This window comes from Cuculus canorus, chromosome 25, assembly GCF_017976375.1.
Source record: "Cuculus canorus isolate bCucCan1 chromosome 25, bCucCan1.pri, whole genome shotgun sequence".
NCBI lineage: Eukaryota > Metazoa > Chordata > Aves > Cuculiformes > Cuculidae > Cuculus > Cuculus canorus.
The window spans coordinates 1,693,589-1,718,210 of NC_071425.1; the positions used below are offsets into that span (position 1 = coordinate 1,693,589).

Sequence of the window (24,622 nt, forward strand, 5' to 3'; positions counted from 1 at the left end):
TGCACGAAGGGAAGAGTCTGTGTTTGATCAGAGCTTGAAAGGGCGTCCAGAGACCACACAGGGGAACCAAAAGAGACACAGAAACACACGCCCAGCGAGGAGAAGCTGCGGGGGCAGCGCCGGCGAGCGATGCTCGATGCCAACAAATGGATCAGTGGTCCCCGACAGCCACAGGCAACGGCCCTGGGGCCAAACCACCCCAAAGAAAGGCAAAAAAAGGGGAAAAAACCAGGACACGGTAGGGCAGGGAGGCAGTTTTTTGGCTTCTGTGCTTGGCCCTTACCTGTGCTTTGCCCTTACCTGTGCAGCCGGGAGTCCCCGCTCACCGCCCGTTATCGCTCCGAGCGGGCGTGGGGGGAGAGGGATGGGGAGGAGAGGGAAAAGCGTTAGAGAAAAGCGAGGCTGTGGGGCTCCCGGCTCCGGCGTGCGGCTCTACATCCGTTAAAACCGAACCCCGAAAAGAAAAGAAAAGAAAAGAAAAGAAAAGAAAAGAAAAGAAAAGAAAAGAAAAGAAAAGAAAAGAAAAGAAAAGAAAAGAAAAGAAAAGAAAAGAAAAGAAAAGAAAAGAAAAGAAAGAGAAAAAAGGAAAGGAAAGGAAAGGAAAGGAAAGGAAAGGAAAGGAAAGGAAAGGAAAGGAAAGGAAAGGAAAGGAAAGGAAAGGAAAGGAAAGGAAAGGAAAGGAAAGGAAAGGAAAGGGAAGGGAAGGGAAGGGAAGGGAAGGGAAGGGAAGGGAAGGGAAGGGAAGGGAAGGGAAGGGAAGGGAAGGGAAGGGAAGGGAAGGGAAGGGAAGGGAAGGGAAGGGAAGGGAAGGGAAGGGAAGGGAAGGGAAGGGAAGGGAAGGGAAGGGAAGGGAAGGGAAGGGAAGGGAAGGGAAGGGAAGGGAAGGGAAGGGAAGGGAGAAGAGAGAAGAGAAGAGAAGAGAAGAGAAGAGAAGAGAAGAGAAGAGAAGAGAAGAGAAGAGAAGAGAAGAGAAGAGAAGAGAAGAGAAGAGAAGAGAAGAGAAGAGAGGAGAGAAAAGAAAAGAAAAGAAAAGAAAAGAAAAGAAAAGAAAAGAAAAGAAAAGAAAAGAAAAGAAAAGAAAAGAAAAGAAAAAGAAAAAGAAAAAGAAAAGAAAAGAAAAGAAAAGAAAAGAAAAGAAAAGAAAAGAAAAGAAAAGAAAAGAAAAGAAAAGAGAAAAGCAAAGCATTTAAAAATATTCCACCACGTTTATGTGTCTTCTTTGCATTTTAAATTAATCTGGTCGATCAATAGAAAATAAGTATGTATAATTATTATTTTTTTTTCTCCCTATGTACACGTATACATTTATATATGTATCTATATAATATATATAGATATGTAAAAGCCAGGCAGGAGTCCCCGTTGTGTCGACACTTAGGTCAAGGCGGAGGCCGCGCTGCCGTTGAGAGTCGTTTTGCGGCACCGGCCGGCGGCGGGCGGGTGGCAGTTCGAGGTGCCGTTGAGCGCGGGGCCGGTGCCGGGGGACGGCGAGCCGTGGGACGGGGTGCCGGGGCTGGGCAGCGAGGAGGAGGTGGCGGGCAGCGTGGCGGGGCTGTGGGCTTTGTCGCTGACCGATTCGCACTCGGATGCGCCGCTGGTGTTGGTGCATTCGGACGCGGGCGGTTGCGAGAGCTTCAGCCGTTTGCAGGTGGGTTGGACGCGGTATTTCAGCGGCAAAGGACCGTTCTGCAAAGGCGACGAGAGGGGGAAGGAGGGTGGCACTCAGCACCCTGTGCCGCGACGGCACCGCGGCCACCAACCCTCCCGACGGCACCGCGATGGGGAACAGCCCCGACCCCTGCAAGAGCCCACCGGGACGAACGCCGCCGCGAGCAGGCGGCACCTCAGGGGTTAACTGGCTGACCTGCTCCAAGGTTTAAGCTTTTCAATTAGCATTTTCAACCTTTAAGTCCTTCAAACTTTAAGTTCGTCGGTGTTTAAGTTACTCCGATTTGAGATTCTTCCATTTTGGAGTTATTCCGATTTTAAGTTCAATTTAGTTCTTCCCTTTTTAAATTCTTTCCTTTTGAAATTCTTTCCTTTTGAAATTCTTCCCTTTTTAAACTCTTCCCCTTTTAAATTCTTCCCTTTTAAATTTTTTTCCCTTTTTAAATTCCTCCCTTTTTAAGTTATTCAGATTTTAAGTTCTTCAATTTTTAAGTTACTGAGATTTTTAATTAGTTTTTAAACTCATCAATTTTGAAGTCATTCCCATTTTACGTTCTTCAATTTTTAAGTTACTGAGATTTTTAATTCTTTATTTTTTAAACTCATCAATTTTGAAGTCATTCACGTTTTAAATTCTTCAGTTATTCAGATTTTTAAGCTATTCCAATTTTAAATCCTTCCATTTTGAAGTTAATCACATTTTAAGTTCTTCCGTTTTTAAGTTATTGAGATTTTAATTCTTGATTTTGAAACTCATCAATTTTTAAGGTACTCAGATTTTAAGTTCTTCAAGGTTTGAGTCATTGAGATTTTTCACTCTTTAATTTGTAATTTTTTCCATTTTTAAGTTATTCCCATTTTAAGTTCTTCAATTTTTAAGTCACTGAGATTTTTCATTCTTTAATTTTTAAATTCTTCAATTTTAAGCTATGCAGATTTTTTAATTCTTCTCTCTTTTTTCAGTTAAGTTCTTCAAAGCTGCGCTTACCCTCCTCCAGGGGTAGATGTAGGCGATGTCCATCAGGGTGTAATACTCCTTCAAGGGTTCATCTTCGTAGAGGACCTCCACCTGGTTCGGGGCACCGCGTCAGAGCCCGGCACGGGGGCAGAGGCGCCACCGCGGAGCCGCTCGGGGGGAAGCGAGACGGGGATTCCAGGGGTGCCGGGCACCGGAGGAAGGTACAAGGGATGGATCCTGCAGAGCCCGGGCTGCCGGGGGATGTAGGAGTGGGCAAAGCGCGGCGTGATTGCAGCGGGGGATGTGATAAGGGATGGGCAAATCGGCATCGGCGCCGCTGAGCCCAACAGAGAACTCCGAAAGCCGAGCGGTGAGCGGATCCCGGCCCGAAGACGGGGAGAGAGGAGATCCCAACTTAAAGCTGAGCAACGAGAGGGTCCCAACTCAAAGCTGAGGAACGAGAGGGTCCCAACTCAAAACTGAGCAACGAGAGGGTCCCAACTCAAAGCTGAGCAACGAGAGGATCCCAACTCAAAGCTGAGGAACGAGAGGGTCCCAACTCAAAACTGAGCAACGAGAGGGTCCCAACACAAAGCTGATCAACGAGAGGGTCCCAACTCAAAACTGAGCAATGAGAGGGTCCCAACACAAAGCTGATCAACGAGAGGGTCCCAACTCAAAACTGAGCAACGAGAGGGTCCCAACACAAAGCTGATCAACGAGAGGGTCCCAACTCAAAGCTGAGCAACGAGAGGGTTCCAACTCAAAGCTGAGCAATGAGAGGGTCCCAACTCAAAGCTGAGCAACGAGAGGGTCCCAACTCAAAGCTGAGCAATGAGAGGGTCCCAACCCAAAGCTGAGCAACGAGAGGGTCCCAACTCAAAGCTGAGCAACGAGAGGGTCCCAACTCAAAGCTGAGCAACGAGAGGGTCCTGATGAAAAGCTGGGCAGTGAGCAGATCCCAACCCAAAGCCAGGCAATGAGTGGGTCCCAACTGCAAGCTGGGCAGCAAGTGGTCTCCAACCCAAAGCCAGGGAGCAAATGAATCCCAACCAAATGCCGGGGAGCGAGCAGATCCCAACACAAAGCTGGGCAGTAAGTGGATCCCAACCCAAAGCTGGGCAGCGAGTGAATCCCAACCCAAAGCCTGGCAGTAAGTGGATCCCAACCCAAAGCTGGGCAGCGAGCAGATCCCAACTCAAAGCCAGGGACTGAGCAGATTCCAACCCAAAGCCAGGGAGTGAGCAGATCCCAACCCAAAGCTGGGCAGTAAGTGGATCCCAACCCAACGCCGGGCAGCGAGTGGACCACAAGCGACAGCCGGGCAGTGAGCAGATCCCAGCCCAAAGCTGAGCGGTGAGTGGACCCCGGACCCACGCTCACCTTGTACTTGCTGGGAACGTCCATCTTGTTGCGGAGGAACTTGGCCAAGTGCATGACGGTCATCGCAGCGGGACAGCGGAGGAACCGCACCCCGTTCTTCTGGGAACACAGCGGGAAAGGACCAGGGGGAAAGGTGTTGCTGAGAGTCCACCATGCAGTTAATGGGCAGTTCCCACCTCCTTCAGCAGGTGTTTTGGGGTACACTCCTGCCCCCTGCCCCCAAAAAACCCCAGGAGGCAGCTGGAGACGGAGCTCTCCATGCCACGGTCCCACTACACTCACCTTCTCCTTCTCCAGGTCCCCGTTCTCGACGGTCCCTTTCTTCTCCTCTCTGGGGAGAGAAAAGCAAACACAGGATGAAGTTTATGGAGGAATAAAAAGGCAGAGAGGAAAAACAACCCACCAGAAGGGCTGTCCATGGAGGGGCTACAAGGAGAAACATCCAAGCTTTGGCTTCACCCTACTGACCAGATCCATGCCCAAGTCGCTGCATTCCCACCCCAGTGCCCAGGCTGCCGCCTTCCCTGCCTCCCTCTGAACCCTGATCCAGGTGTCAATGACATCCTTGGAGGCCACCACCGGCCCCGGGGACGCTGCCAGGGAAGGAGCGAGGTGGGAACCACGCTGCCACAGCAAGCGCCCACAGAGGATTCAGGAGGGGGGACCAGCGCAGATGAGTTTTGGATCCTTCTCTGTCCATTCAAGCACCGCAGAAGATGCTGAGCTCCAATCAGGGGCTGTGTCGGCCGCCACCACCTCACATCTCAGCTCCATCTCCCAAGCGGGAAGAGGAGGTGAGAGTTTATCCACAAGCTCATACCCAGCAGCCAGGAAACCATACCTGGACCCTTCGTAAAACTCTATGGAGAGGCTGACGATCTCGTCGTCCGTCAGGTTCCCCTTGTCCTGCTCAGAGACTTCCCCGCGGTCTTCGTTGGAGCCGTTGGGAACTGCGGGAGCAGAGGGAGGGAGCGGCTGAGCCGTCGAGGGGGGACAGAGCCGGGGCGAGGGGGGTCCCCAGCGCTGGCACTCACCCTCTGCCATGGGGTACGCCGCGTAGAAGTCGCGCCGCCTCTTCATCTCATCTGCGGGAGAAGGGAAGAGGAAAGAAAAATCACACCAAGGGTGCAAGGAGGGGAGGAAGAGGAAGGCTCAGATGGTCGAACGTGGTGGTCACTGCCTGGTGCCCACAGACCCACCGGAGAGCAGCGGCTTTGGTAAGAGCAGTTGAGTCAAACCAGTAAAACCCTCAGAGCGGCTGCCAATCTGCTGCCGTGGGGACGCCCTCGCCTGCCCTTGGTCTCCCCACACATGCAGACCCCAACACTTGTTCTCCGCAAGGATGGGCAGGCACTTGGAGAGCAAACCTGCAGCTCCTGCGCCCCGCTTTGCTTTCTGGGGTTCCCCCCAGGCTGCCGGAACGCAGATGGGCTCTATCCAGGTGGATGCATCCCTGTCTGGTGACACCATGCATTCATTTTCCCGCTGTCCCCGTCGCACATGGGCAGCATGAAATCTGGGGAACCGGTTTCGCTGGTGGGTGGGAGCGCGTTACAACCCCAAATCCCCCCAATTCTAAATCTCCACGGCTGTACCTTTGAAGAGCCCCGGGACCAATTTGTACACGATGTCCTGGAGGGTTTTGTCTGACCTAGGAGAGCAAAACAAATAGGGAAAGAGAGAGAAACCAGATGGATTAGGGAGCAGTTTGCTTCCTCCGGCAGCTAAAAGCTGTCCTGCACCACAGACCCCCCAGACCAGCCCGAACGCTGCCTCTCCCCACCTCCCTCCTGGGAGATTCCTGGCACAGAGCCCCAACTCCCCATCCCATAGCGATGCCACAGCCCTGCTCCTGGTCCATAGCGATGCCACAGCCCTGCTCCTGGTCCATAGTGATGCCACAGCCCTGCTCCTGGTCCATAACGATGCCACAGCCCTGCTCCTGGTCCATAGCGATGCCACAGCTCTGCTCCTGGTCCATAATGACGCCACAGCCCTGCTCCTGGTCCATAGCGATGCCACAGCTCTGCTCCTGGTCCATAATGACGCCACAGCCCTGCTCCTGGTCCATAACGATGCCACAGCCCTGCTCCTGGTCCCATAATGACGCCACAGCCCTTCTCCTGGTCCATAACGATGCCACAGCCCTTCTCCTGGTCCATAGTGATGCCACAGCCCTTCTCCTGGTCCATAACGATGCCACAGCCCTTCTCCTGGTCCATAGTGATGCCACAGCCCTGCTCCTGGTCCATAGTGATGCCACAGCCCTGCTCCTGGTCCATAGCGATGCCACAGCCCTTCTCCTGGTCCATAACGATGCCACAGCCCTGCTCCTGGTCCATAACGATGCCACAGCCCTGCTCCTGGTCCATAGCGATGCCACAGCCCTGCTCCTGGTCCATAGCGATGCCACAGCCCTGCTCCTGGTCCATAACAATGCCACAGCCCTGCTCCCCATCCCATAATGATGCCACAGCCCTGCTCCTGGTCCATAACGATGCCACAGCCCTGCTCCTGGTCCATAACAATGCCACAGCCCTGCTCCTGGTCCATAGCGATGCCACAGCCCTGCTCCCCATCCCACAGCGATGACATTACCCTGTCTCGTATGCAAACCCATCCACCCCCACTGCAAAGAGTTAACTCCGGAAAAAGAAAGAAAACCACGTCAAAACACCTTTTAAGCGCTAGGGATGCTGACAGCAGGATGTGGGGGCCAGGACCCCTTGCAGTAGTCAAAAGGATTACAAAACCACACTGAGAATTTACCAAAAAAACCCCCATAATCTATCAGCAAATGTTTCTACGAGTTTTAATTTGCATCGCATTTTGGTTTTGGCTCTGGCTCAGGGTTTGATTTTCCTGCTGGAAGGCCGACGGGCGCCGCTGTACAGGGAAGCGGAGCAGATTCCCTAAAACATGAGCATCTCGAGGCAGGATCCGCTAAAACACTCAGGGAATGGGGGAAGCACAGAGCTCGGAATGGGATTTGCTGGAAGCCTCGGACCACGCAGAGCATCCGGCACAACAGCAGCTCAGCCGGATAAAAACCAAATCCCCAACGCAACGCAGGAGCAGTGGGACTGGCGAAAAGTAAATTAGATCTGCAATTATTTCCATTTTCATAATAAGGCCTTTATGTTAAAGAAAAAACAAATGACCATACCCTCATAGTATTTTTCGCCCAGCCCGTGCCTTTCATCCCTAACCCCTCGGTGACGTCGCTCCGGTTCGTGGGGCCCCGCTGTGATTTTATTTATAACGCAGACCCAGAGAATTTGCTTTATAATTTACAGCAAGCTAATAATAAAAAAAAAACAACCTCAGCTGCTTGATTGGCAGCTTAATTACCAGCCACTCGCTGCTCTCGCATGAGTCAACCCCATCCAGCGCCGCGGTGGCACGCGGGATGCAGTGGCACCGCGCAGCATCACGCCCAGAGCACAGGTTTTTTTCGGCTCTGGTTTGGGGAGCAAAGGGAAAAATAAACCCCGTGTTGGCGTAAATGATTATTTTATGGTGGTGTATCCGGATCAGGCCCCGCGGCACCACGTCTGCCGCACAATTCCCACTGCCGGGACCAAAGGGGATGCGAAGGCACGGCAGCGCACGCCGCTCGGGGCTGAGGGCACAGCGTGCACGGCGCCCGGCGGCGGCGCGGGAGGCGGTGAATCCGTCCCCGCAAGCACGCAGGGATGTTTCGGTGCAGGAGCCGTGGGAGCCGGAGTGTAAATATTTCATAGTGAACCAAGGCAGGATGAAAAAAAAAAGAGGTGGGAAAAGTGTTACTACAGAAACAGATTTACATGGAAGAGGGGAAAAAAAAGGAGGGGAAAAAAAAGAGCTGAGTGATGTATCGCAGCCTTTCACGGTTTCTATGCCAACCACCTGCAGAGCCAATTCCACAGCTGATGGGATGTGTCTGGCTTTCCCGGCCAGACGCGAGGCCAAGGCAGAGCTGGCGCGAAGGCACCGCGGATGGGCACCTTTCGCCCACGCCGCCGCACGTCCACCCCGGTGCTGCTACCCCAGCATCCCTCGAGGGCCATGGCATCGTCCCCATGGGGTCAGAGCAGGGAGGGAGAAAGCACTGGCGGTCCTGGCTAAACTGCGCTCGGTGGGACACGTAGATCATGGACTAGAATCATGGAATGGGTTGGGTTGGGTTGGGTTGGATTGAGTTGGGTTGGGTTGGGTTGGGTTGGGTTGAGTTGAGTTGAGTTGAGTTGGGTTGGGTTGGGTTGGGTTGGGTTGGAAGGGACCTTAACGATCATCCAGTTCCAACCCCAGCCATGGGCAGGGACACCTCCCACTGGCTCAGGATGGATGCCTGTGGTCCAGGACGGGCCCAGAGCCGCCCCTGCTCCAGCTGGCAGCCATCCCAACCTCCTCCTGCTGCCACACAGGATTTGTCCCCGAGTCCTGTCCCCTCTGCCATGGCATTCCCCACTGTCCCTGTTCCCCTTCCACTTGGAGAGCACCCCAAATCCTCACTGCTGTGGGGCGCAGGGTCAGGACCAGAGAGGATTCATGCCGCAAGGTACCACACTGCTGGTTGCAGCATCCCGCTCCCCATCCTGGGGCGTCCAGGGCTGCTCCCCGGAGCAGGCACAGGCTGCGCCGACACCAGCCCAGGGCTCAGCGACGAAGGGGCAATGGTGCATGGGGACCCCCTTCCCCCAAAAGCTCACCTGATGCTGAGGAGGGGTCTGGTTTTGTGCACTTGGACGTCACACATGGGGCAGTACTTGTTGGTCTCCAGGTAGCGAACGATGCAGGTTTTGCAGACTGTTCGGAGAGACTCAGCGTGAGTGGATGGATGGGTGGATGGATGGATGGATGGATGGGTGGATGGATGGATGGAAGGATGGATGGGCGGATGGATGGGTGGATGGATGGGTGGATGGGTGGATGGATGGGTGGATGGGTGGATGGATGGATGGATGGAAGGATGGATGGAAGGATGGATGGGTGGATGGGTGGATGGATGGATGGGTGGATGGATGGGTGGGTGGATGGGTGGATGGGTGGATGGGTGGACGGACAGACGGTCTAGGGGGCAGAGTCCCTGTGCAAGCCCAGTAGAGCACCCCACAGCCCAAAAACCAGCTTGGGGCTCGGACCCTGCTTGCTCACCTCATCCCCATGGCATGGGATCGACCCCACAGGTCCATGCAGCATCAACACAGGATGGGTTTGGGCACCGAGAGAGGGTGTCAGTGCACGAGCAGACAGACGGACGAGGGGGCAGAGCCCCTGGGCCAGCCCAGCGAAGCACCTCATGCCCCAAAAGCTGCTCAGGGCCAGGACTCTGCTCACCCAACCCCATCCACAAGGCACAGGACCAACCCCGCAGCTCCATGCAGCCACAACACCCGACGCCGGATGGGTTTGGGCACCGAGGGAGGGTCTCGGTGCGGCGCAGGGCTCGGAGCACCCCTGGGTGCCAGGACACTCACAGGAATGCAGACACTCCACGATGGTGGTGGCGTCTATGAAGTAACCTCCGCACAAGGCACACATCAGGTGGGGGTTGAGCTCGGTGATCTTTATCCTGGTGGTCCTGTGCATTTTGGAGCAGCGCCGCGGCGGATCCTCCCTGCAGGGAAACACCCGGGATCTCCCTTAACGGCCACTTCACGCGAGGACGGAACCTGCGGGACCCACTTCACTCCTTAAGGAACAAGTTTGGGGCAGCGTTGGGGTGCTGAGCTCCCCCAGAGAAGCCACGCTTGGCGCTGGGAGCACAGGAGAGGTCCCAGCCCTGCACTTTGGGGTGCACGAGCAGCACCCACACAGCTCCCCACGCCTGGGAGCACTGGGGCAGCCCCAGCCCCACACTCTGCCAGGCCTGGGGTGCACGAGCAGCACCCACAAAACCTCCCCATGCAGCCCCCTAGACCTGAAACAGCCCCAGCCCTGCACCCTGGGGTGCACAGGCAGCACCCACACAGCTCCCCATGCACCTCAAGTCCTGAAGCACTGGGGCAGCTGCAGCCCTGCACCCTGGGGTGCACAAGGAGCACCCACACAACCTCCCCATGCACCCCAAGTCCTGAAGCACCGGGGCAGCCCCAGCCCTGCACCCTGGGGTGCACAAGGAGCACCCACACAACCTCCCCATGCACCCCAAGTCCTGAAGCACCGGGGCAGCCCCAGCCCTGCACCCTGGGGTGCACAAGGAGCACCCACACAGCTCCCCATGCACCCCCAGCCCCAAAGCACTGCCACGCTCCCTCTGCCTCACCCTGACACCCCCCAAATGGGTCCCTCCCATGCTGGGACACCTCTGAATGGGGACAAATCCCCCCCTGTTACAGCCCCTGCCCGCAGCACCCGCACGGTGCACACACACATGTACATACGCACACACACGTACATTTACATCCACACACATACATCCACATGCACGAATGCACATCCACACACATATACATCCACACACACACATTCGCATCCACACACACGTACATCTACACACACATACACATCTACACATACATGTACATCCATACACACACACGTACATACACACACACAGATACACTCACACACGTACATCTACACACACACACATCTACACACACACATATACATCCACACACACATGTACATCCACACATCCCCACCCACAAACACGTACATCCACAAACACACATATACATCTACACACACACGTATATATCTACACACACATGTAAATCTATACACACACACATACACACACATGTGCATCTACACACATACAGATACACAAACACACGTACATCCACACACATGTACACATCTACACATACACGTACATCTACACACACACATCTACACACACGTACATCCATACACACACACATACATACAGACACATGTACATCTACACACACACGTACATATCTACACACACATTCACATCCACATCTATACACACACATGTAAATCTATACACACACACATTCACATCTACACAGACACGTACACATCTTCACACACACGTACATCCATACACACACACGTATATCCACACAGACACATTCGCATCCACACACATGTACATCCGTACACACATGTACATACATATGTACATCCACACACACATACACATCTACACACACACACGTATATCCACACACACATAAACATACACACACACACATGTACATCTACACACACATTCACATCCACATCTACACACACACACGTATATCCACACACACACACGTATATACACACACACACGTACACACACGCACATATAGATCCACACACACATCCACATCCACACACACACATACATCCACACACACGCACATATAAATCCACACACACACATCCACATCCACACACACAAATGTATATCCACACACACATACACATCTACACACACATCTACACACACACATCCACATCTACACACACAAATGTACATCTACACACACACATCCACATCTACACACACAAATGTACATCTACACACACATTCACATCCACATCTATACACACACACGTACATCCACACACACATGTAAATCTATACACACACACACATAAACACACACATGTGCATCTACATACACACATACAGATACACAAACACACGTACATCCACACACACATTTGCATCCACACACACGTACATCTACACACACACATATACACATCTACACACACGTACATCCATACACACACATGTACATACACACACGTACATCTACACGCACACACATGTACATCCACACACATACACATCTACACACACACACACGTACATCCACACACACATCCACATCTACACACACAAATGTACATCTACACACACATTCACATCCACATCTATACACACACACGTACATCCACACACACGCACCTATAGATCCACACACACATCCACATCCACACACACAAATGTACATCCACACACACACAAAGTGTATTTTCGATTTTTTCAACGGAAAAGGCAATTCCAGCCCCAGCCCGGAGGGTTCTATGGAAATTCCCGGGTCCGGCGTTGGGCGCGCGCCCGCGGGCAGGAGCCCCCGCAGCACCGAGCGCAGCCACGCGGGAATTGCTCCGGCACTTCCACGTCTACAATGGGAAAGAGCGAAGCCAGGGCCCCGAAATCACTGCAGTTTTGTTGTTTCCATGGCAACCCCAATACTTGGAGAGGAGCCAGAATATTATTACAACCATCCGAGGTGATGGGAGAGGGAGAAGGAACCTCTGTGTGTGTGTGTGTGTGTGTGTGTGTGAATGAGCGTGGGAGCGATGGCAGCACCGGGGGTGCCAACGGCAACACGGGCTGGGACGGAGACAGCGCGGGGACTGGGATGGAAACACCATCGGGAATGGGATGGAGACACCACGGGGACTGGGATGGAGACACCATGGGGAATGGGATGGAGACACCAGGAGGAATGGGTGGGGATGATGCTGGGATGGAGACACCATGGGGACTGGGATGGAGACACCACGGGGACTGGGATGGAGACACCAGGAGGAATGGGATGGGGATGATGCTGGGATGGAGACACCATGGGGACTGGGATGGAGACACCACGGGGACTGGGATGGAGACACCAGGAGGAATGGGATGGGGATGATGCTGGGATGGAGACACCAGGAGAAATGGGATGGGGATGATGCTGGGATGGAGACACCATGGGGACTGGGATGGGGATGCTGCAGGGATGGAGACATCACGGGGACTGGGATGGAGACACCATGGGGACTGGGATGGGGATGATGCTGGGATGGAGACACCACGGGGACTGAGATAGAGGCGCTGTGAGGATGAGGACCCCGCTGTGCTGGAGGGGCCGGGGGTGCAGCAGGGGGTGTGGAAGCCCCCTGCCCAGGCTCAGCTCTCAGCTTGGCATTCCCCGGCTGCATTTTGGGGTGGATTTTGCCGCTTTTGGTGCTCGCCGGGCGGGGGACGCCCGAGCCACCAGCACAAACCAGTTCTAATAAAGCGGGTGCTAATAAACCGGTTCTAATAAGCAGCAGTGCTTTCCTGCTGGGGGGCTCACAAAGCCCGGCCCCCCGCGCCCCTTCCCGCATCCCCTCCTGTCGGGGCCTTTTGTCCCCCTGGGCGGTGTCCCCGGTGTCCCCTCTCTCCCCAAAACCTGCGGGTGGGGAAGGACGTTTCAAAGTCACCGGTAAACCGGGACCCCCCCAGTTGCCCCCTCCCTGCGGGACCCATTGGGAATAAAGGGGCACAACTGGGACCCCTCGGGGAGAGGGATGAGGGCACCGGGGCTGCCAAGGAGCGAAACAGCGCGGAGAGGAGAACGGCCAGGGGACACGGACAGACATGTCTACAACCCTGCCTGTCCCCACGGTCCGTGACACCTGATGGACACATGTGTCCACACCCCCCCCGTGTCCCCACGATCCGTGACACGCACATGGCACAGACACGGAATGGGCACGGACACGCAAGGGGTACGGATACACGGGTCTACTCCCTGTGTCCCCAACGCACGGTGACCCACTTGGCAGAGACACACGGGTCCACAGTCCCCATCCCCGTGGTGCCGGCACAGCCACCCGATGGGCGTGAACACAAGTGTCCACCCCCCGTGTCCCCGTGGTGCGTGACACCTGCCTGGCACCAACACCTGATGGGCACAGACACACAGGTCCATGCTCCGTGACACCCTGTCCCCACAGTGCGTGACACCCGATGGGCACCGACATGCGTGTCCACATCCCTCCCCATCCCCGAAGTGACACCCAATGTGACCCCCATGGAGCACAGACACAGGTGACATGAGAAGGACTCATCCTTCATAGACGTGTGTCTACACCCACTGACACTCTGTTTCCTTGGTGTGGGACACTCGATGGGCACCGACATGTGTGTCCACATCTCTTCTAGCCCCAATGTGACACCCGAAGTGACATCCAATGTGATACCCAATGGAACACCTACATGGTGGCCACATCCATGCGTGTTCACATCCCCCTGACACCCTGTCCCCTTGGTGCATGACACCCAATGGGCACCGATACGTGCGTCCACATCCCTTCTAGCCCTGATGTGACACCCAGTGTGACACTCAATGTGTCACCCACGTGATGGGCACCGACACGCGTGTCCACATCCTTTCTAGCCCTGATGTGACACCCAAAGTGACACCCAATGTGACACTCAATGTGACATCCACGTGATGGGCACTGACATGCACGTCTACATCCCTTCTAGCCCTGATGTGACACCCGATGTGACACCCAATGTGACACCCAATGGAACACCTGCATGTGGACGCGTGTCCACACCCCCTGACACTCTGTCCCCTTGGTGCGTGACACCCGATGGGCACTGACACACGTGTCCACATCACTTCTAGCCCCGATGTGACACCCGAAGTGACACCCAATGTGACACCCAATGGAACACCCACATGATGGGCACCAACATGTGTGTCCACATCCCTTCTAGCCCTGATGTGACACCCGCTGTGTCACCCACGCGACGGGCACATCCACGCGCGTCCACACCCCCTGACACTCTGTCCCCTTGGTGCGTGACACCCAATGGGCACCAACACGTGTGTCCACATCCCTTCTAGCCCCGAAGTGACACCCAATGTGACACTCAATGTGACACCCAATGGAACACCTGCATGATGGGCACATCCACGCACATCCACACTCTGTCCCCTTGGTGCGTGACACCCAATGGGTACCAACACGCGCGTCTACATCCCTTCTAGCCCCGAAGTGACACCCAATGTGACACTCAATGTGACACCCAATGGAACACCTGCATGATGGGCACATCCACGCACATCCACACTCTGTCCCCTTGGTGCGTGACACCCAATGGGCACCGACACGCGCGTCCACATCACTTCTAGCCCCGAAGTGACACCCAATGTGACACTCAATGCGTCACCCACGCGATGGGCACCGACACACGCGTCCGCATCCCTTCTCGCCCCGATGTGCCACCCGAAGCGACACCCACCGTCCCCCCCACGGGGCACAGACACTCGTGACACGAGAAGGACACATCCACGCGCGTCCACACCCCCTCTGGATACCCCATCCGTGACCTCCAATGGGTACCACCACGCGTGTCCGCATCTCTCCCCATCCTCGCTGGGACACCCCCGGGGATGCGGACAGGAGGGACCCCCGCTGGGGGGGAAGAGGGGGAGGAAGCATCTCCCGCTTGATTTTGGGGGGAAAAACACAGGATTAGGGGGTGAAGGGCTCCCACTACAGCCCCCCCCCCCCCGCCCCTATCGCGCTGCCCCGTTCCACGCCGCGCTGAACGGGGGGGGGGCGAGATTTAGGGGTGTCAGAGCTCAGTGCCGGTGCCCCCCGTTCCCAGGAGGGGTTCCCAGACAAAAAGCAAAGGGGGAAGAAGCCATCGGCCATCTTGAACGCGGAGAAAAAAGGGGTAGGAAAGGGGGGGGACACCCGGGATCGCGGGGGGGGGTCCGACCGCATCCCTACCTGGTGGCGGCTCCGTTCGGTGATGGCAATCGGGGCCTTTTTTTTTCTGTCTGGTTCCTTTTTTTTTTTTCCCTCCCTTCTTTTTATTTTTTTTTCTCCCCTCCTTCCTCCTCCTCTTCTTTTTTTTTTTTTTCCTCCTTTTTTTTTTTTTCCTCTCCTTTTTTTTTTTTTTCCTCCCTTATTTTTTCCCCTCCTCCAGACAGGCCCCGCCCCGCGTCACGTGACCTCATTCCTTGGGGGGGAGGGAGGGAGGGGAGTGAGGGGCTGAGATTGGAACCCCCCCCCATCTCCAACCCGCCCCGCCCCCCCCCCGGGGTATGATTCTCCCCCCCCCTTCATCCCTCTCCTCCATCCTCATCCCCGTCCTAAAAACCAAAGATAACCCTAAAAACCACAGAAATGGCCCCAAAATCGCAGCCGCGGGGGGGGGGGGACGGACGGACCCGAGAAGGGAGGGGAAAGGAGAGGGGGAAGAAGGAAAGGAAGAAAAAGGGAAGGAAAAAGAGAGAAAGGAAGAAAAAGAGGAGGAAAAATAGAGAAAGGAAAGGAAAGGAAAGGAAAGGAAAGGAAAGGAAAGGAAAGGAAAGGAAAGGAAAGGAAAGGAAAGGAAAGGAAAGGAAAGGAAAGGAAAGGAAAGGAAAGGAAAGGAAAGGAAAGGAAAGGAAAGGAAAGGAAAGGAGAAGGAAATAACAAAGGGAAGGAGGAGGGGAAAAAGACAGAAAAAAGGAGAAAAGGAAGGGAGGAGGAAAAGAGAAAAGGCAAAAAATAAGAAAGGAAGGTAAGACAAAGGGGAAGGGAAGGAGGAAGGGAGGAAGGAAGGGAGGAAGGAAGGGAGGAAGGAAGGGAGGAAGAGGCAAAAAAAAAGAAAGTAAGAAAAAAGGAAAGGAAGGAGGAAGAAAGAAAAAAGGAAAATAGTGAAGGAAGAAGGAAATAAAAAAAGAAAAAAGGAAGATAAGAAAAAGGGAAAGGAAGGAGGAAAGGAGAGAGGAAGAAGAGGGGAAGGAAAACCCGTGTTCCAGTGCCAGTTCCCACTGCCCCAGTGTGGGTGCCCAGTGCCGGGTGTCCCAATGCCCGGTGTCCCAGTACCGCTTCCCAGTGTCCTGATGTCTTGGTTCCAGCGCACAGTATCCCGTATCCTGTTTCCCAGTGTCCGGTGTCCCGTGTCCCAGTATGCCAGTGACACTTCCAGTACGCAACATCCCGGTGTCCCAGTGCCGGTGCTTGGTGTCCCGGTACCCGGTGCCAGTGCCCACTATCCCACTATCCCGGTGCCAATGCCCACTATCCCGGTATCCCGGTGCCGATGTCTGCCCTTACCTTCAGTCGGTGAAAGCGCTTCCTAACGCAGTCTCTGTGGCGCAATCGGTTAGCGCGTTCGGCTGTTAACCGAAAGGTTGGTGGTTCGAGCCCACCCAGGGACGGGACTTCGAATTTTACCTTCTCCCACTTTTTGCCTGTCTCCTTTTCCTCTTCCCTTCCCTTTTTTCCTTCCCCCTCTTGCTGCCTTTTTTTCTCCCTCCTTCCCCTTTTCCTTCCCTCTTACTTTTCTTTCCTACCATTTTTCTTCTTCCTCCTTTATTTTTTATTCTCTTTTCCCCCTGCCTTTTTTTCTTTCCTTTCCTCCTATTCCTTTTCCCCCTTTTCTTCCCTTCTTTTTCCATTGCCTCTCCTTTCTTTTCCCTTCTATTTTCCCTTCTATTTTCCCTTCCCTTCCCTTTTTTCCATTCCCTTTTCTTTCCCCTCCCATCCTGGGTCCCGCAGATCCTTCTGAGCACCGGATCCCCCTTTTTCCAGGTTGTGGCTGAGGAAGGGCGCTGCGGTGCCTGATCCCAACCCTCTATGGGGCAGGCAGGAGGGGGTTCACCATACAGAGACCCACACAGGGGCTCAGTAGGGCTTTCCCACTCCCTTGGAGGGATCCTCACCCTCAGGACCAGGATGAGCTGGATGGGGAGATGGTGCAAATGGGCAGGATGCTGTCCTGGAGCTCCTTGTGGGCTCCAAGGGCATGGGGAGGGGGAACCAGACCCTGGTGAGAACAAAAACATTCCTATGTTCCCCACCACAGTTTCTCCTGTAAGCGAAAAGATCTGTTGGGATGTTAAAATCGGAGACTTGAAAGCCTTTTTTTCCATCCCGAGCCCATATTTTGCCTTAAAAATAAACTGAAAGGAGCCCAAACGCTGCCTGCCCAGAGCTCCCCTCTCTCACAAAGCCTCGTAAAATCTATTTACGTTCCCCGCTCGCCCTGAGTTTATTTTTCATACCAGAAATAATGAAGCGAAGGTTTTGACGCAGGGCACAAAGCCGTGCCAGGAGAATCCCTGGTGTTTCCAAAGCCCACAAAACGCTCTGGCAGCGCCAGCGGCATTGCTCCCAATCTGGGAGCACGGTGGGAAAGGGAAAAGAGAAGTGGTGCCCAGCGGGAATCACTCCCTCATCGCCACCCGAAACAAAATCCGCCTTGGGAGCCTTTCCCATCCTCTCCGTGGCACGTGGGTTGTTCCCACCAGGCAGAACGTGGCCTCTGACTTAAATCCTACAAGAAACCATTCTTTTTTGATAGAAAACACTTTAAAAGCCTACAAGAAACCGTTCTTTTTGATGGAAAACACTTTAAAACCACCACCGCCGCCGCGGAGGGGCTGCGCTGCCAGCGCTCAGTCCGGGAGGATGAGCAGCCCCGTGGCGGGCCGGAGGTTTTCATTGGAACCAGGCGTTCGTGAGTGGTTCCAAACACATGGATCTCTTTCCCTTTGGCACAACATCACTCCCCGACGTTAAATATTTCATCCCGGCGCCTCCAGGAGAGGAGAAGGCTGTGCGTATAGGGATGGGGAAGGAAACCCAACCCTCGGCAGAACGCAAATCCCCCTTTCAATCGGTATCTGAAGAAAAAAACAACCTCAGAGCCACTTCGTTGAGTGGTTTGGGTTGGAAGGGACCTTGAGGTCACCTCATCCAACCCCCCCTTTGTGTGCACATCCAGCTGTGCCATGCTCCAGCTGTGCCACACTCCAGCTGTGCTGCGCCTCCATGGGCGTATCTAGCTGCGCCATGCCCTGCATGCTATTCCAGATGTTCCATGACCTTTGTGTGCATATCCAGCTGTGCCACATCCTGTACATCACTCCAGATGTTCCATGCCCATTGTGTGCACATCCAGCTGTGCCACGCCCCGTACATCACTCCAGATGTTCCATGCCTATTGTGTGCATATCCAGCTGTGCCACGCCCCGTACATCACTCCAGATGTTCCATGCCCCTTGCGCGCACATCCAGCTGTGCCATGCCCTGCATTTCCCTCCAGCTGTGCCGTGCCCCATGGACACATCCAGATGTTCCATGCCCCTCGCGTGCCTATCCAGCTGTGCCATGCCCTGCACGCCCCTTCAGCTGTGCTACCACCCCCCCCCGACCCATCTATAGAGACGCGCAGGGCCCCGCACATCTGGATCGCCGCCTCCAGATGCGACAGCGACCGCCCCGCCCTCCCGCGCGGTCCGCCACCTTCCCGGCATGCGCCGCGCGCTATGACTCGTCAATTTCCCCGCCCTTCCCTCTCTCCCCGCAGCCGCAACCAATGAGCTCCGCGCAGGGGAGGGGAAAGAGCCAATCAGCTCCGTCCATCGGGAGGAACGGCCAATCAGCTCCGTGTGGAGGGGAGAGCAGACAATAAGCTCCGCCTATCGCGGAGCAGCCAATCAGCTTCGCCCGCTCTAAGCCAAGCAGCCAATCGCGAGCGGCGCTCGGGAGCGGGGCGGGGGCAGCAGCCAATGGGAAGCGGCAGGGGGCGGGAGCGGCGGCGCGGGGCTTCCGGGCGGCTGGGAGGGAAGAGGGGTCGGTGAAGCTGCAGCCATGGTGAGCGCTGGGGAGCGGCGGGACGAGTCCCGCTGGGCCCGGGGGAGCTGCGGCCCCTCCTTGAGCTGCTGCGGGGTCTCGGGAAGGAGCGGCTGCGAGCAACCGAGGGCGGGCAGGGCTCAAAGGGGGAGGGGGGCCCACAAGTGGGGGAGCGGGGATCAGGAGGGGACCCTGAGGTGCATGAGGGGCTCAAGGGGACCACGAGGTGGGGGGAACACCCACAGGTGAGGGCGGCCCTCAAGGAGGGACCCCAAGGTGGGGGCGGGGGGCTCAAAGGGGAACCCACAGGTGCAGGAGGGGCTCAAGGGGGGACCCCAAGGTGGGGGAGGGGCTCAAGGGGGGAGGTAGAGGGGAGGGATCTCCAAGAGGAAAGGGAGGCTCAAGGGGAACCCACAAGCGAGGGGGGGAGTCTCAAGGGAAGGGGTTGCAACAGTCAGGGTGGGCAGAGGGGGAGTCCGTGAGGTGCAAGGAGGGGTTAAGAGGTGACTCAGAGGTGCAGGGTGGGTGGGAGAGAGGGGGTAAGGGAGTCTCTGAGGTGCAGGGATGGCTCAGGGGAGGTCGCTAAAGCGCAGGGTGAGGTTGGGGGTCCCCCCCGAGATACAGAGCAGGCTTAGAGGAGAGGTTTGTGATATTCGGGGGGGGGGGCGTCTGAAGTGCAGAGCAGGTGGAAAAGGGGGTCCTTGAGGTGCAGGGGGGGCTTAAGGGAGTCCCTGACGTGCAGAATGGGCTCAAGAGGGTCCTCAAAGTGCAAAATGGGTGGAAGAGGGGGTCCTCAAGGTGCAGGCTGAGGTCAGGTGTACCCCCAAGGCACAGTGAAGGCTCTGGTGGTCCCCCATGATGTGCAGGGTGGGCTCAGGGGTCCCCTTGAGGTGCTGGGTCAGTTTGAGCAGGGTCCCCGAGGTGCAGGAGGCCCCTCAAGCCTCACCAAAGGCCCCGTACCCCAAACCTCAGCCCTAGCAGTACCTGCTGCCTACTCTCTTCCAGTCTATTATGTCCTATAACGGCGGGGCCGTAATGGCCATGAAGGGGAAGAACTGCGTGGCCATTGCTGCGGACCGGCGGTTCGGCATTCAGGCACAGACGGTGACCACAGACTTCCAGAAGATTTTCCCTATGGGAGAAAGACTGTACATTGGATTGGCAGGACTGGCCACGGACGTGCAAACAGTGTAAGTGAGATGCCCACCCTCCTGTGCATTCCCATGCTGAGCCAGTAAGAGGCATATTTACAGTAAATACTAAGTGGCATCTTTTGCAGAGCATAAATAGCCTTGTTTATTCATGGGGGAGGGTGTAAGATCACATAGAATCACAGAATGGTTTGGGTTGGAAGAGACCTCAAAGCCCATCCAGACCCACCCCTGCCATGGGCAGGGACACCTCCCACTGGATCCGGTTGCTCCAAGCCTCATCCAACCTGGCTTGGAACCCCTCCAGGGATGGGGCAGCCCCCACTGCTCTGGGCAACCTGTTCCAGGGCCTCCCCACCCTCCCAGGAAAACATTTCTTCCTAAGATCTCATCTCAATCTCCCCTCTTGCAGCTCAAACCCACTCCCCCTTGTCCTATCCCTGTCCTCTCTGATCAAGAGCCCCCCCCGCAGCCTTTTCTTCTCCAGGCTGAACAACCCCAACTCTCAGCCTGTCCTCAATCGGGAGGTGCTCCAGCCCTCGGATCATCCTTACTAACACTTAATAAATTGAAGCTTTAAAGTAGCTGCACCTGGAATACCTGCCTGCCTCAGGGGCCGGTACCTGTTAGCACGTGGTGGACCAGTTCAGGCTTGGGTGAAGGTGAAAGGAAAAGGAATCTCCTTCTGCGTTAATGCTGATCCTCATCTCTTGCAGTGCCCAGAGGCTGAAATTCAGGCTGAATCTCTACGAGCTGAAGGAAGGGAGACAGATCAAACCGCAGACGTTCATGAGCATGGTTTCCAACCTGCTCTATGAGAGACGGTAACCGTCAGACAGTAGAGTCACTGTTTGCATGTGGTGGTGGTTGTTGGAGCCAGTCTGGTTCTAGAGAGGTGGGAGGCTGAGGGGAGCTCCGGTAACGACTGCTTGTGAGATAGGAAAAGGGGACCTCACTGACAATGTTGTCTTCAACTTCTGTGCAAAAGGATGCTGAGTATTGTTAAAGTAACCCTGCAGCAGTCCGTGTTGGTTCTGTTTGCTGTGCTAAACACTGTGTGGGAGCCTCTAGGTTGATCTGAAAGGTCCCCCACCAAACACATCTGCAGGATTTTCCTTGTATGGATATTTACCTGGGATGTGGAAGTGCATCCAGGTGGCCGGACTGCTCTATGCAGTGTTGTTCTTCACAGGTTTGGACCTTACTACACAGAACCTGTCATCGCTGGGCTGGACCCTATCACCCATGAACCTTTCATCTGCTCCCTGGACCTGATCGGCTGCCCGATGATAACCGACGACTTTGTAGTCAGCGGCACCTGCTCTGAGCAGATGTACGGAATGTGCGAGTCCCTCTGGGAGCCCGACATGGTGAGTGTGGTGCCCGGGCACAGCTTGCTTTCTGAGATTCAGCTCCTGCTGTTAACTGAAGATCCTGAGATACGAGGGTTGGGTGAAAAGCTGTGGTGTTTCTTGAAGGAGTTCAGGAGTACAAAGAGGCCTTTAGCTGATTTCCTGCAGGAAAAGGCTTGCAGCATCTTGGATGATAACTCTGGGGTTTGAACGGAATCTGGTAACCCAACGTTCCATGTTTACACCGACTAAAACGTCTTCTATTCCTCAGGAACCTGATCACCTCTTTGAAACCATCTCGCAGGCCATGCTGAACGCGGTGGACAGAGATGCCATCTCCGGCATGGGCGTGGTGGTGCACGTAATGTAAGTGCCGCGCTCTTCCCCACGGAACCGAGGTGGGATTTAACGAGCTGTGCGTTAAAGTGGCTTTGGCTCCCAGGGTATCTCTAATCCCGCTCCCTTCCAGCAGTATCCTTAGCCATGCTTTGTCCGTTTTGAGTGTTTTATTCCTCTTGGCTGCTCCCTGGGGTGGTTTGTGGCTGTTGCTGGAGCTGTAGGAGCGATGGGAAACTAAGCCTAGAGTCAGACTCAGCCCAGGGATTCCCTGGCTGCATTCCCACCAGGATTTAGGAGTGTGATTCCTCATACAGGGCTAGCACTGGCCAAGAGGAAGCTTTTCGCCACAGCTGGGTGCGATGTTACCTTCTGGACTCCACAATCAGACTGACTTCTGAAGCAGCTCATTGTGCTGGGGGTGTGGTATCCCGGGCTCTGCCGCCTACTGAACCCCTAGGAACAACCCCAGGGTGACACAGATGGAGGGTTGGGGTTCACTCAGTCGGAATGACCACTCTTGGCTTCCAATAGTCCCGTGCTAGCAAACACTGCGGCTTCCTAAGGATGAGACACACTCTGGAGGTATTAAATGCAGATTTACCGAGTCTTCTCTCTTTCCTCCTTCAGTGAAAAAGACAAGATCACCACCAGGACGCTGAAAGCACGCATGGACTAGCCCGGCACCGCTCCCTGTGCTTCACATCCCGGTTGGCTTGGAACTTTTTTAAATAAACCTCTCTATGCTAACAGCTGTTCCCTTTTCTTGCGTCGGAACACGAGGATTGCGTTCTCATCCCTTGTGCTGTCAGAAGGAGCCGGGGTTTTGGGTCAGCCCCAGCCTCCCTTGGCGTGCCTGGTGCACGAGGGACGGAGCTGTGGCTGCACCCCACGGCACCGCAGCATCACCCCAAGACACGACGGCAGCTTGTAATACAATCGTTAAGGTTGGAAAAGATCTCTAAAACCCAGTCCAGCACCACCGTGCTGACTAAACCGTGTCCTCAAGTGCCACGGCCACATCCACTTCTGTCACACTGTTCTCAGATTCAGGACTCGGTAAAATCAATTCTTACTTAACACCCCCAATTTGACATATAAAAAGACTTTTCCAGTTGTGGTTAATGTAGGACTGAGAACAACCACCGTACCTCACAGCTGAGCACTTTACAGAGGAGAGCGGTTAAGGAAGAGATGTACACAAAGTTTTTAATTTTATTTTTCTCTGGTTGGAGACTCATCTTGTAACATGCATGCATTTCAAAACAGTAACAGTGTCTCAAACTGCTCCTAGCAAACAGACAAGCACAGAGGACTTAAAATTCCTATTTAAAAAACAGCAGTGAAAAAACCTAGAATTTTTTTTTTTGTGTTTTTTTTCTTTTAGTTTTAGATTAAACTTAATTTATTCACATTTTTTTCAGTCGCACTGATTGGCCCTGCCCACCCTGGGACCTGTGTGTAATGCGTTCACGCGACACAGCTCAGCCCTGCTGCGGTCAGCGCTGTGCAAGCTGGCACAGCTCTCGAGTGCCGAAAACTGAATTCCCTAAACCTGACGAGCAGTTGGCTCCTCGAGCTTTGCCATCGCTATTACACAAGAGCCTCATTTCAAAGAGCAAGGAAAATCAGTAGTGGCTAATACGGATACTGGGGAATGGCTCTGTGGGAGGAGGGGAAAGGACAGGCAAACCTGAAAGAGGGTTTTAAGATGGACAGAGAGAGGATAACCAGTTTGGTTTTGGAGCTGTTTTAAGGACAATCTGTCTCAGATTGGTTACGCGGTTTTGCAAACCAAGTTTCGGACGCACACACTGATTTCTGGAAGGTTTTGTATCACCTGGGGTTACGCTCTGACCTCTGTGCAGCTCGAAGGGAGGCATCCAGAGACTGCACAGCAGTCCCAGGGCAGGGAATCATCCACAGCCCGCACCAAACAGCCTGTAAGTACCGTAACACCCTTGCTCCCTGCCTTCCTGAGCCAAGAGCCAATTCCCGGCTGGCATTCCCGGTGCAAGCAGCTGCGGCAGCGCTCTGGAGGGGACAGAGGAGCTTCCTCCCAGCAAAGGAGGTGAGACTCCAGCGTTTGAGTATTCCTGCTGGTTAGGATCACCCAATTCAAAACTAGGATTTGCGGGTGTGGGAGCACAGCCTCACTCCTGCAGGAAATCTGGAGTTGTCTACTATCCCCAGAAGTTCTTCCTGCGATGAATTTCACGATCACAGCTTTTATAATTAAGACCAGGTCAATCAGAGGCACATAAGAGACCAGAGGGAAGGATCTCACCGCTGTGGGAAGCAATCTCCTGCTGACGTTCTGCTCACACGCAGCCAACGCCAAACCCTCTTCCTGGCGCTGCAACCAGGGCAGGCGCTGCCCGGTCCCTCCAGGATGTGCAGTTGGGTCACCAACGGGTGACCCAACACATTCTTGAGTGGCTTTTATTGCACTGATGGGGCAGAACAGCACCCAAGCG

General features: G+C 54.7%; 2 protein-coding genes and 1 non-coding gene across 5 annotated transcripts; 2 read left to right on the forward strand and 1 right to left on the reverse strand.

Annotated features, from left to right (window-relative positions):
* Nucleotides 1-1,209: 1,209 nt before the first annotated feature.
* On the reverse strand, nt 1,210-16,664 carry PCGF2 (polycomb group ring finger 2). 3 transcript variants are annotated; one of them, XM_054088319.1, is made up of 10 exons: nt 16,553-16,664; nt 9,469-9,608; nt 8,701-8,797; nt 5,605-5,660; nt 5,044-5,094; nt 4,851-4,959; nt 4,292-4,340; nt 4,010-4,108; nt 2,657-2,737; nt 1,210-1,686 (listed from the first exon to the last, which is right to left on the reverse strand). In XM_054088319.1, exons 2-10 carry the CDS (start codon nt 9,578-9,580, stop codon nt 1,375-1,377), a joined length of 966 nt encoding a protein of 321 aa, XP_053944294.1. In that variant the 5' UTR covers nt 9,581-9,608; nt 16,553-16,664; the 3' UTR covers nt 1,210-1,374. The 3 variants fall into 3 exon arrangements, with proteins under 3 accessions (XP_053944294.1, XP_053944295.1, XP_053944293.1); XM_054088320.1 differs by lacking the exon at nt 16,553-16,664 and adding an exon at nt 15,467-15,532 and having other exon boundaries at nt 4,010-4,105; XM_054088318.1 differs by lacking the exon at nt 16,553-16,664 and adding an exon at nt 15,467-15,532.
* Nucleotides 16,665-16,813: 149 nt separating this feature from the next.
* Nucleotides 16,814-16,887, forward strand: TRNAN-GUU (transfer RNA asparagine (anticodon GUU)). Its single transcript has one exon. It is a non-coding gene; the product is annotated as a tRNA-Asn (tRNA).
* Nucleotides 16,888-19,263: 2,376 nt separating this feature from the next.
* PSMB3 (proteasome 20S subunit beta 3) lies at nt 19,264-22,925 on the forward strand. Its single transcript, XM_054088321.1, has 6 exons — nt 19,264-19,327; nt 20,312-20,496; nt 21,174-21,281; nt 21,650-21,827; nt 22,081-22,175; nt 22,776-22,925. The coding sequence occupies exons 1-6, from the start codon at nt 19,325-19,327 to the stop codon at nt 22,822-22,824; spliced, it is 618 nt and encodes a 205-aa protein (XP_053944296.1). The 5' UTR covers nt 19,264-19,324; the 3' UTR covers nt 22,825-22,925.
* Nucleotides 22,926-24,622: the final 1,697 nt, after the last annotated feature.